A 12,167-nucleotide genomic window follows, 5' to 3' on the forward strand; every position below is an offset into this window, starting at 1 on the left:
GCTGGATTATTTTTAATCCAATGTTGGGTAAATATTGGACAGAACACATGTTGAGTTATAAAGTGAATAAGCATATGCTTGTTGTTAAGTCAATGAGTTTAAACAACCAAGCATTGCATTGAAAAAACCCAGCATAAGTTTATTTAAAGGTCACTTTCTTCCTGATCCCATTTTTCAAACTTTAGTTAGTGTGTATTGTTGCTGTTAGAGAATAAATAATATCTGCAAAATGATAAAGCTCAAAGTTTACTGCCAGGGTATATATTTTCTTTAACAGAATTCCCCTTTCAAAGCCTACAGCGAACGACCAGTTTGGACTACAGCCCTCTACTTCCCTTTACTTCACATATAAGGGCCCTTTTTGGATGACGAAGTTACAAGGGTTAAGCTAATAGACATGTGCACCCATAATTCTTTGCACAGATTATTGTTTGTGGCGATGGCGCCTCCTTATGGGCATAAATGTTTCACTTTCACTTTGGAGGATAAACCCTTAGAAGGGATTAGGCAGTGTTTCCCAACCAGGGGGCAGATTTCCAAGGTCCTCAAGATGACTTAAAATTATTAAAGCACAAATTCGGTATTTTACACTTAAAGCCCTAGTTTTCAGATTGTTTATGATGAAATAGAACGGTTTTGACTGAAATTTGGACATATGATGCTGGCCCGAGAATTTTTGGGTGTTCTATCACCTCCCACCTGGTCAGGGGTGTTCAGTGATATGCTCACACAAAAATCGCTGCAAAAGATGCTTTCCAACAGGTTTTATAGTTTTTGTCCAACTCCATTGACTTGTATTAGATGTGCTGTGAGGTACGGTATTACTCCGCCGCCGGGAACTTTATTTGTATTCTTGCAATTGGCAAAGGTGCAAATGTTGCATTTTGGCCACACGATGGCAGTGGCACATTATTTTAGAATGAGTCACGTGACAGAAACTAAAAGGGATACTGGCTTCAGTTTCCAGAAAATGAAAGTAAAGCTAAGCTTGCTGCTCTTAAACAATTGTTTCCATCTGTCTTGATGACACATAAGGAAGTACCTACTTGTCACAGAAAGTGGGAACAAAGTCTACGTAGCAGCTACTTTTCAACATGTCACATTTAAATGGTATGTTTTTACTCTTTATGTTCTTAAAGGAATGCCAGGTTTTTCAGGATTTGTTATATATCAATATATTGAATGCTAAAATAAGTGACACTCTCAACGAGCTTTGACTCGTTGTTGATAGCATGAAAACACCTGGTTGTGGTTCTAGTTATCTTTTGCATTTCTTATCAATCTGTTAAATGGTTAAAACTGTGTCAAGACAGTGCGTGTAGCCTATTTTAGAGATTTAAATTAAATATATCCTGTTCATCTTGAAAAAAAACCTTTACATTAAAATAATGTTCCCACAGATAGAAACAGCAAAAGGGAAAAAGATTATGCTGGAAAGAAACTCAAAACACTTCCTATTGAGCTACTCCAAAGGGGTCAAGATGTACCTAAGGTGGATCTACAACGAAACAGGCTCAAACATGTCACTGGTATCTCTTGCCTGTCAAACCTGACCGAACTCATCTTGTCTAGAAATGAGATTACTGAATTTCCAATGGACATTACGGAGTTACGCCACTTGGAGAGACTTTACTTGAATCAAAACAATATAAAAACCATTCCAGAAAACGTTCTCCCATCTCTTCAGAAACTTCAGTTTCTGAAATTGAGCACTAATCGGCTTGTAAAACTACCTCAAGACATCAACAAGTGCCGAAATCTCTACTACCTTAACCTGTCTAACAATTGCCTGACAGATCTGGAACCCCTCGTGGGACTTAATTTATTAAGAGAGCTCTATGTCGAGAGGAACCGGTTAACAGAGCTACCGTGTTCGCTCTTTGAAAACAACAGCTTGGCTCAGTTCAAAGCTAATGGCAACCCTCTCAGAAAACCCCCTGAGGAGGTCTGTGCTGGGGGATTGAAAGATATCCAGAGTTACTTTTCAATGCTAGATGCCAACTCCCCAAGTGTTTACACTGTAAAGACCATGTTTCTGGGGAACACCATGGCAGGAAAATCCACTCTGTGCCGCAGCCTAAAGCACGGACATCCAGTAAATGTGGCTGAGGCTGATCGTACTGTAGGGATTGAAATAAGTGAAGTTGACAGTGATGGTGTTCGGTTCTTTTTTTGGGACTTTGCGGGACAAGAAGAATACTACATCACCCATCATGTATTCATAACAGCTCAAGCGTTTGTCATACTCACCATCGATCTTGCCAGGTATGTAGTGAATGCTTGCATTTTTTTTAAAGGCAGTTGAATATCAGGGATGTTTTTTGTTGAATGATCAGTGGTCTCTAACATGTTTAATATTAGCTTGGCTTCTTTTATGTATGAACTTTTTTAACAATAAATAACAAGTAAAATAAAATGAGATCAAGCTTTGAATACACTAAAAAAAGTAGCCCTCCAGATTGTTTTATCCATTGTGGTAGCCCTTGCTCACAAAAAGGTTGAAGACCCCTCCACTAGACTAAAAAAGAGGTTTAAAAATATATCGACACAAGTGATTTCTTAAAACATATAGGGGCGCCTTCCCAGACAGGGTTTAGATTAAGCCAGGACTACAGTAGGCCTTTGTTATTTACGGACATTTAGGGGTGGTTTCTCGGACAGGGATTATCTTAAACCAGGACTAGCTCTTAGTTTAATTAGGAAATACAGTTTTACCAAGCATGCCTTACTAAAAACATTACTTCTGTGTATTTTGATGCAAAACAAAGGGCACTGATGTATCTTAAGATATGGTAGTGCAAGTTGTTTTCAGTTTGGACAGCTTTTATATTTATTTTAGTCTGGGACTAGTCTAATCCCTGTCCGGGAAAATGCCCCATGTGGCTAGTCCCAGACTTAAATGCATGTTTAAGCTGGCTTAATTTAAAACATCTTGCACTGACATATCTCAACTAAGGCTTTGAACCGGTTCACGGAACGAAAACCAAAAACTTTGGATGTATTGCAAGGAACAGAAACGAAACAAGAAACTTTCAAAATATATATGTTCCGGAACAGAAACGTTTATTTAAAATAATGGTAATTATTTTTTTTCATTCTTGGACAAGATTTCTGTGCAATATGACTCGCTGAAGTTTACTTCCGGTCGTCGTTGACTCAGAGAAATTAAAAGCTTGCCACCAGCAAGTAGCCTACTCAAGCCCAAGTCTCTAATGCTCAATCATAAGATGTTTGTTTCTCGCATGCGATTCGCGGATTAATACGCAAATTAAAATAGGGTGAAAGTTGATCATTTGCATGTGTTTCAAAGGCTTGCAAATGTTAACACTTAAGTGATTTTAAACAATTTAACCGCAAAAGGCGCTAAAGTAAGCAATTTTCTGTACGCACAGAAGCACATGTGGTTGAATGTGTCTAGTCCAACTCCAATCAAACGTGATTATCCCTATGCCCTTCAAACATCAGAACTCTTAATGTATAAACTTGAGAGAGAGATGCGCTACTGTGTCTCATACTGTAGTCCATTAAAATACATTTGGCGATTAAACAACATCATTTTCACTTTATGTGGAGCGACTGTTTATGCTGCATCTTCTTCCGAAGCCCCGTTTGGAACTCGTCCTCCGTCTGTTTGTGTCCGCGTGTTTAAGTGCACTCAAAAGTGCATACACGGAGAGACGTGTTTCAAAAAGCAACCAAACAATCTTTCTGTTTTTGACAAGACACATACAAACAAAATGATCTCGAAATAGCACAGTATTCTTTTTCAATAAATGACATGGCAGAAATTGTCCTTGTCTTAAATTCATGTATAATGCTGAAACAAATGTAGGCATGTCAGATTTACAGTTAGGGGTTGTGCACACCAAAACTGTTAAACGTGGCTGAAAGCACCTGGATAACGCCGAATGCCAGCTGTTTTTTCAGCTGAGTGCCAGCTAGGGATGGGCGATATGGCCTAAAATCCATATTGCGTTATGCATTGCAACCTCTTGCGATAGCGATATGTATTGGAGCAGCAGGTAACTTATGTGCAATCTACCAACATTGCCGTATTGGACACCCCTGCTCCTTGTTGGACGGCTTAAATCCAAATAATAGATGTTGCATCAGTCTTTTTCACGAGCTCCGCTTGCCGTATTGGACACCCCTGCTCCTTGTTGGACGGCTCCATGTTTATTCGGCTGCAGCTCGTGGCTCTAAAGTTTGCGGGTAGATTGCGCCATCAACACGCATTATCGCAATAGTGCAATAAATTTAAAATCTCTATCGTATGCCAATTTTGTATCGTTTATATTGCATATCGTTTATATTGCCCATCCCTAGTGCCAGCTTTCTTCAGCTGAGCGCTTTGGTGGCTTTGATACTTCAGCTATGAGCCAGTTGGTTGCTGTAGTAATGTCCCGCCCCTCCTCCACTATGATTGGATGGCCGTGTGAGAACTGACATTGACGAGTGGAGCTTTTCACTCAAAGTTGAATATTTTTCAACTCTCGGTGCTCAGCGCTGAGTGTGAAAAAAACACAGTTTTCAGCGCGGAAGAAAACCACTAGCTGCTGGCTTATTTGAAAAACGCTGAGCTTTCATTGGAAACAATTGAAAACATGCGCTGGCCGCGGGCGTGAAAGCTTTGGTGTGCACGCCCCCTTATGCCGCTTACATAATATAGCCTTTTTTAATGTTTTGATGACAAGATAGAGACTTAAGGAAAATTATGTAGGCTAATAACTTAAGTTTAATATCCTAATGATCAGCCTACTTATTTGTATGTCCCACAGCTGACATGGAACGTTATTAACCGGTTCGGGAACTTTATTTTTTGTTCTAACCATTTCAGGAACGTCAATTTAAGGGTTGAACCGAAAACCGTAAACGTTAAAATACTGTTTCTGTTCGGAACGAACCAATTGAGGAAATTTCTGGTTCAAAGCCCTGATCTCAACATATCAATGCCATTGTTTTGTCTCAAGATGCCCACCTATAATGTTTTTTGTAAGCCATGCTTGTAAAACTGCTTAAATGTCCTAATATAACAAAGTCTAGGATAAGACATATCCAGTAAACCGCCTCATAGGGATTATCATTCAAACTTTATATTTTCGATTCTCTGCCTGAAAAACAAATAAACAGGCAATAAAACCTGAAAAAGATCACACATTTTCGTTTTGTTATATTTAATGCTGATATTTGTACATTGTTACAGTTACCAAATTGAGAATTCCAAGTCTTTCAATGAAAAAGTAGGCTTTTGGATCAAAAACATTCAGCTTAAGATACCAGAGTCAGTGGTCCTGCTTGTAGGAACACATGTTGACCAGTGCACAGATGAAACTGAAGTTAAAGAAAAGAAAAAAGAGATCGAGGAGAATGTGACTAAAATGCTTGAAATGCACAAGTCTAATTTAGATCAACAGAGAGAGAACCTCCAGAATATGGAAAACCCATCACTGTACTCTGACCAGATTAACCAGATCGAAAGACTGACCGAGTACAAACTAAAGGTAATCTGGTTTTGCCATAACTGTTATATAAAACATGCGTCTATGACTGCATGCTCACTTATCTCCATTTGTTATCAGGTTCTTGACCTTGTACCGATAGATTGCACAAAACCTGAGGACATTGACAAGTTGCATGCTCACATCCGAGAAAAAGTCTTGAACAAAGATACATTCCCTAATATGGAACAGACATTACCAAGATGCTACCATGAGGTGGAAAATGACATTCAAGAATTTCTTAAAAATGGTGACATTCCCGAGCATGGTCTGTATATTTATGTATTTCCTTTTAAGTTATAAAAGGTAATGTGTACCGTGAGTTGTTTAATACATTTGATATTTGCACCTATTAATAGGTATTGTGACTCAAGAGGGCCTACTGGATGAACTAAAGAACAGACATGAAACATTGAACAATGACAAACTAAAGTTAATCCTTCAGTATCTTCACCGGATCGGGGTCATTATGTGGTACAGAGAAATCACAGAACTGAAAGATTGTTTGTTTGTAAAACCATCCTTCCTCATCACGTTGTTCAAGGTTCGTACAGTACAATGCAATTACAGAATGACCTCTAAAACCTTTAGTACATTTATAATTAAATGATTACACATGTAAAATCATCTTATCTCTTAATTCTCTCATAGGCAATTGTGAGACATGATCTGGACAAGGAACTAGATGGTATTTCCCCTGCAATGCTGAAGTCAGAAAATGCACTTCAGAAATACAAGGAAAGATGGATCAAGGACTATAAAGACCGAGCAACTTTAAGCAAAGTGGCTATTAGGATCCTGGTGCGCACTGAGATTCAGAAGTTAGGCATTAGTGATAAAGAACTGATTAAGGATGTGGTTGGATGCAAAAAGACAACAGGACATGTCCTTTTGCTATTGGAACACTTCGATGTTTGTTTGTCATCCAGAAATAGCTGTATACTCAATCCAAATGCCAATGAATTTGAACCAAAGAAACAATGGGTGGCCTCAAATCCCATTATATATGAGCCAGAAGCTTGTTTGTTTCCAAGTTACCTGACAGACAATAGGCAGGTAGAAAAAATGTGGGGAACAGACAGTGCAGAGGACCTCAACATCCATGTTTACTTCCTACCTGAAATACCAGATGGTTTCTTCCACAGGTGAATATAAGCCTTGTCTCTTTAATTATATTTTATAATATGGACACAGGCCTATAACTCACATACTGTATCTGATTGATTTGCATGAAATGAAAAGTAATATTTAGGGCATTGACTTTGAAGTCTACGAAATGTAACACTTAAGTTCGCTTTACAGACTTGTCATCAGGTTATGTTCATGGTTTTCTCCATACTGGATGGGAAAAGACCAGTGTTTGCTTACCTCTGGCAATAAACGTGCTCTGCTCAGAGAACATCGCGATGAATCGTCTGATCAGTTCATTGAGATACGTGGCAAAGATATTGACAGTAAGTCTTGCTTTTCTTATGGCAGTACATCTTAGAATCGTATGTTTACAAAAATTGAAACAAATAGCAATTCCTAAAAAATGTGACCCTGCTTATAAAATCCATGCTAAAATCGTATAACCAAATAATGAGATTATGAGCATCAAAGTTTGATTCCACTTCAGTGGCAGCCTGTGACTTTTTTCGTCACAACATGTATGTAGCCCGTCATGTGTGTGGTTCGTAATTTTAAAATATGTGTTCGGCGCGTCGAGTGAACCTATGTGCATCCCATCTCTTGTCAAAATTAGTGCCTTCTGCTGAGGCTTCTAATGGGTTTATAATAAAAGAGAAGCTCGCGTTTCCCAGATACTCGCATAATCTCATGCATAATCAGAGTTTACTGTTAAAGGAGTGTCTTGCGTGTATTTTGTGAACGTGAGCGTCTCTTTTATCATAAACTTATTTTGACAAAAAAACATGATGCACATGGTTCACATGATGCAACAAACGCATATTTTGAAAACACAAGCAACACACATGACACTCTGAACACATCGGATGAGCAGTCACGAGCCGCCACTGTTCCACTTTACACTCAGTTAATGTTATATATTTTTTTAAAGAATTATTTTTGCAGGATGATTTTATGTAGAAAACAGTGAATTACAAAACACCTTAAGCTGGATTTTTACATCAACGATGCACAAGTATAGTTGCTTATACAGTACACTAAAAATAATAAAATAAGTTGTGCTTCTGTTGTTATTATTGGAAAACAGCACTAGGATTTTGTAGTGTTTTATTAGCGTCTCATTGTGAAATTGAATCTCTTTATTCATTTCCTATTGTTGTTCCAACTTCAGAAGAAATTCAGAAATTATGGGATGTGATAAGACGGATCATGCAACGACTGGACAAGCTCACTGAACAGTGGCAAGGGCTGTGCCTGAAAGTCCACAGTCCCTGTAGGGATCCTAGCTGTGAAGACTTCTTTGAATGGAATGACTGGAATGAATGGTTAGATGAATCTGGTACAAACAAATATAATGAGTAAGTTGTCATTTGAATTCTGCATTTCATGTGTTCATAACAGAGACCTCTATAGCACTTATGCTTACATGGTATGTATCCATATTAAAATAAAATAATTATACAAACTAATGTACCTGAATACTGTTTTGCCTTATAGGGGACTAGAGAAGAAACAGACTTGCCGTAATGGACACCGTAGAAATACGGAGTTGCTGTTCCCTAGAAGTAAATGCATTTATTTACAATGCAATACAACAATGCATACTTATGTTTCTGCCTTTTATAATTTACAATTTAATTTCCTGCAGCCCCTGAAGTCACTGAAAAGAGAACAAATGGCGACTCCGACTTTGAATGAACATCAAAACATAAAAAGATTTTGATTCACTTCATGTTTGTCTGTATAGACACTATAATATTGTAATGTGTCGATGATATAAGTTAAAAATGTTGAAATGCTGTTATATAAGTATCCTAAATTGTAGTTAATGTATGTCATTTATTTGCACTGTAATGTGGTCTACAATGGAGGAACAGTATAAAAATTTGGGGGGTGTTTGTGGGATAATGAAAATTGCTCAGTTGTACCGATGTCTGGTTGGTACATATTTTAGCCGCTAGGTGGTGATGTTTATTTATTACACTTCACATATCGTTTTAAAGGCTTTTATGAAGCTACATGCTGTTGAACTCTTGGTTATATAAAAATTGTCTCAGTAAAGCTATCCAGATACCAGTGTGCATGGCCCATTGTCATTTTCCCAATCTTTTTTATTTATCAAAAATATCCTATATAATATTAAACTTTTACAATAAATCACAGCAAATTAATGATTTAATATAAAACTTGAATAGGTTCATGTTTGATCATGTTTATCATCAATGCTTTTATGATCCTTGTTATGACCGCATTAATATTTTGGTTAAAATAGATTTCAAAATAGATCTTTGTTGTCTATAAATGTACATCTACACTCTCCGAAATTAAGGTAAACTTTGTACCTAAAGAGTAAATATTAGTAACTCAGAGGTACATTGGTACCAAATGTATAGGCCTACATCTCTGTACCCAAATCTTACATACTGTATTGGGACCTTTATAAATGGTACTGTATCATCCCAGTGAGAGCTTTTATACAATTTTCCTTGATAAAATATACAGTCTTTAATGCCATCCGGTTAATATTTAGTAAGTAAATAGCAAGCACATGCCTTCACAATATGAATTATTGTTAGTAAAACTGTTTACTTTAACAAAACATGCTTTGTTAGTTGGGGATGACTACAGTGAACTATTACCCCAGTATTTGGCAGACGTTTAATAACTGCATCAGATGACAGTGCATCTTTCTATTTGAGAACACTTTGAGTTTTACAGTTAATACCATATAAATATTAACGAAGATTTACGTTCCTTAACACGAAACATAAATGTGCACTCACCATTATTTCACATACACAGGCACGCGTGGCGCAGTGCGCGCACAGAATAGTTTCTTTTTAGAGTTCGTCAAAGCCACGCGCCCGGCGCGCGAAGCCCGAGCAGGGGATTCATGCAGGGGGCGGGGTTTTCCTCCGGGAGCGTGCGGCCCGAATGGGGGTGGAGGTGCGGTGCACGTGTAGAAAAGGCCGAGCAAGTTCCTTCACCCCCAAATCAGTAACCGAACAGGTGATATCAACATACTACGATACGCTTGTTGGAGCCACGCGAAAGGCACGAGAGCGGAGCTTTACTCTCAAATTACCCACTGCTTTACCATTGCGCACCACCTCATCTGGTTATTTCATTTTTACGCATTTTAGAGATGGAGACAGCTGTCATCGCGACAACCCAACTGACCCAGGAGTCATTTTATCATCAGTTTTCGGAGAACTTTACATCCCATCAGAAACAGGACAGGGAGCGTTGCTCTCCACGCGCAGAACCCAAAGTGCTGAAGAGACAGCGCTCAAGCAGTCCCGAACTGCTTAGATGCAAGAGGAGACTGACCTTTAATGGACTCAGCTATTCAATTCCTCAGCAGCAGCCCGTTGCTGTGGCCAGGCGAAATGAACGCGAAAGAAACCGAGTCAAGCAAGTCAACATGGGCTTCCAGACGCTTCGCCAGCACGTGCCCAACGGAGCGGCGAACAAAAAGATGAGCAAAGTGGAGACGCTGCGCTCAGCGGTGGAGTACATCCGCGCGCTCCAGCAGCTTCTGGACGAGCACGACGCTGTGTCGGCTGTGTTTCAGTGCGGCGTCCCGTCTCCATCCGCATCCAATGCGTACTCAGCGGGCCCGGGGTCTCCTCATTCAACTTACTCCTCTGATGAAGGCAGTTACGAGCATCTCAGCTCAGAAGAGCAAGAGCTGCTCGACTTCACCACATGGTTCGACAGATATTAACCAGGTATGAACTGTTATAAAATCATCAGATTTATTCAGCACGACTTGAGATTGAGATTACTCACATTTTACGCATTACTCACGACTGTCATTGTTACTTCTGCAGGTGTTTCATTGACTGGTATACATTGGTGCTGAAAGGACAGCACATGGACAGTGATGCGCACTGGTGCGCACGAAGGAACCGAGGTTTTGGATGAAGCACTGGCCACACAGATGACCTTTTCCAGTAGTGTGCTCGTCCACACATATGCAACACTTGCAACATGTGATAACTGCCCGGATATCTACGGACTTGTGTTTGTTCACCCTGTCTCAGTCATCAAATATGCATTCAACATATTCTGTTAATGCAATAATTTGTAAGCGTGATTGAATGGGCAGTTGTAGTGAGGAAAATAGTCCCATGTATGGAGTTTGTTAGGGAATAAACTAACGTTACACTAGGCAGCTCACAGGCAAATTGTATGTCTTAATATTTTTGTGCTAGATGTGCGGCAGTGATTTTGTACTGGTTGAATAACTTTTGTATCAAAGTGTGCACTTGTGTGTTTTTATACAAACTTGTGTATATGCAATTTTTTATTAAGAGAAACCCTATTTTATGTAAAATAAATATTTTATTTATTCATATAACTTATTTGTGTATGTCTTTATGTTTTATCGTGGTACAGTGCAGGTCCATAAGTCTTTCGGTTACACAAATATTGCACAGAACTACATCATAAGCAATTATTTTCACTGTACACTGATTTAACCCCCACAATGGCCATCACTAAATATAATTTATCTTGGTGTCAATTGTTTGACATCATAAAAGAAGGAGCTTGGGGCTTTTGAGTTGTGTCAATGTGGTGGTTTAATTAATGGGAGCCATTTATAACCGCACAGGAGAGTGACAGCCAGCTGTAGAGGGGATGAACAACCTTGGGATACAGTATGTGAACAGTTAATATTTAAGCAAAAAAAATAAAAGTTTAAGTGCAAAGCAATTTATAACCCATGTGGTGTAACCAATGTGTCCGTCCCAACCTATAGAGGCGGTGAATTACAAGTCAGTAGAAGATTAATGGTTATAAACTAAATGCTTTGGAAGACATCCAAATGGGCCTCAGGTAAAATTTCATACCGGTAACCCACTCGTCTGCTTTTCTCTTATATACAGACCAGAATCTTATAAGCCATTGTGTTATCAACAGACTTTTGAAAAAAAAAAACATTCAATACTACACAGGAAAGCATGCTAAAAGCTATCGCTACAAATTACATCCTTCAAAGTGCTTCAACTGTGAGCCAACCAACCACTACGGTTCTAAGTGCATGAAAATTTGCATTCGCTATTGTGCGTGTGAAGTTTGGATGCGCTGTAAGGCCTTTCGCCATCATCCAATCAGACAGACCCGTGCTGATTTTGAATGGCCTCTGATTTAAGTGACACAAAAGCACTTTTGTGTGAGGGCTACACCATATTCATCACATAGTGCCTTCAACATAAATCTGATTGGATGTCTTGGTTACTTTGATGTTGCTTCAGTGTACAAGTGGCATTGTGATGTCTAACTTCAGTCTGTACAGCCTATTTACAGCATTTATAGCAGGAGGTCCTTTTAATATGTGAAAGAGTAAATTCATAAATTTACCCATCAATAAAAATCCAGCAGAATGAGTGCCTACTTTACAGAGCCTCCTCACACAAAAGGCTGATTTAGGTCCAGTGACAAATAAAGGGGGCAGCGTGTGGGCCTCATTCAGACAAAATTTTAATCTTCGCTCTGGTTTTTTTCTATCCAAACTCCATCTCTTTCAGTTTTTGT

The 12,167-nt window shown here is 38.9% G+C and overlaps 2 protein-coding genes across 2 annotated transcripts; both read left to right on the forward strand.

Annotated features, from left to right (window-relative positions):
* Positions 1-957: 957 nt before the first annotated feature.
* Positions 958-8,707, forward strand: LOC129447455 (malignant fibrous histiocytoma-amplified sequence 1). Its single transcript, XM_055209217.2, has 10 exons — positions 958-1,110; positions 1,401-2,265; positions 5,204-5,501; positions 5,580-5,766; positions 5,858-6,042; positions 6,150-6,643; positions 6,801-6,952; positions 7,798-7,984; positions 8,124-8,191; positions 8,275-8,707. Exons 1-10 carry the CDS (start codon positions 1,095-1,097, stop codon positions 8,322-8,324), a joined length of 2,502 nt encoding a protein of 833 aa, XP_055065192.2. The 5' UTR covers positions 958-1,094; the 3' UTR covers positions 8,325-8,707.
* Positions 8,708-8,817: 110 nt separating this feature from the next.
* ascl1b (achaete-scute family bHLH transcription factor 1b) lies at positions 8,818-10,974 on the forward strand. Its single transcript, XM_055209285.2, has 2 exons — positions 8,818-10,357; positions 10,460-10,974. Exon 1 carries the CDS (start codon positions 9,772-9,774, stop codon positions 10,351-10,353), a length of 582 nt encoding a protein of 193 aa, XP_055065260.2. The 5' UTR covers positions 8,818-9,771; the 3' UTR covers positions 10,354-10,357; positions 10,460-10,974.
* The last annotated feature ends 1,193 nt before the right edge of the window (positions 10,975-12,167 follow it).

Source organism: Misgurnus anguillicaudatus, chromosome 21 (assembly GCF_027580225.2).
Source record: "Misgurnus anguillicaudatus chromosome 21, ASM2758022v2, whole genome shotgun sequence".
NCBI classification, from domain to species: Eukaryota; Metazoa; Chordata; class Actinopteri; order Cypriniformes; family Cobitidae; genus Misgurnus; species Misgurnus anguillicaudatus.

Coding starts and splice junctions, on each gene's coding strand:
- LOC129447455 (XM_055209217.2), top strand. Junction 5,767..5,857: donor TGGTGACATTCCCGAGCATG/GTCTGTATATTT, acceptor ACCTATTAATAG/GTATTGTGACTCAAGAGGGC. Junction 6,043..6,149: donor TCCTCATCACGTTGTTCAAG/GTTCGTACAGTA, acceptor ATTCTCTCATAG/GCAATTGTGAGACATGATCT.
- ascl1b (XM_055209285.2), top strand. CDS start 9,772: ATGGAGACAGCTGTCATCGCGACAACCCAACTGACCCAGGAGTCATTT.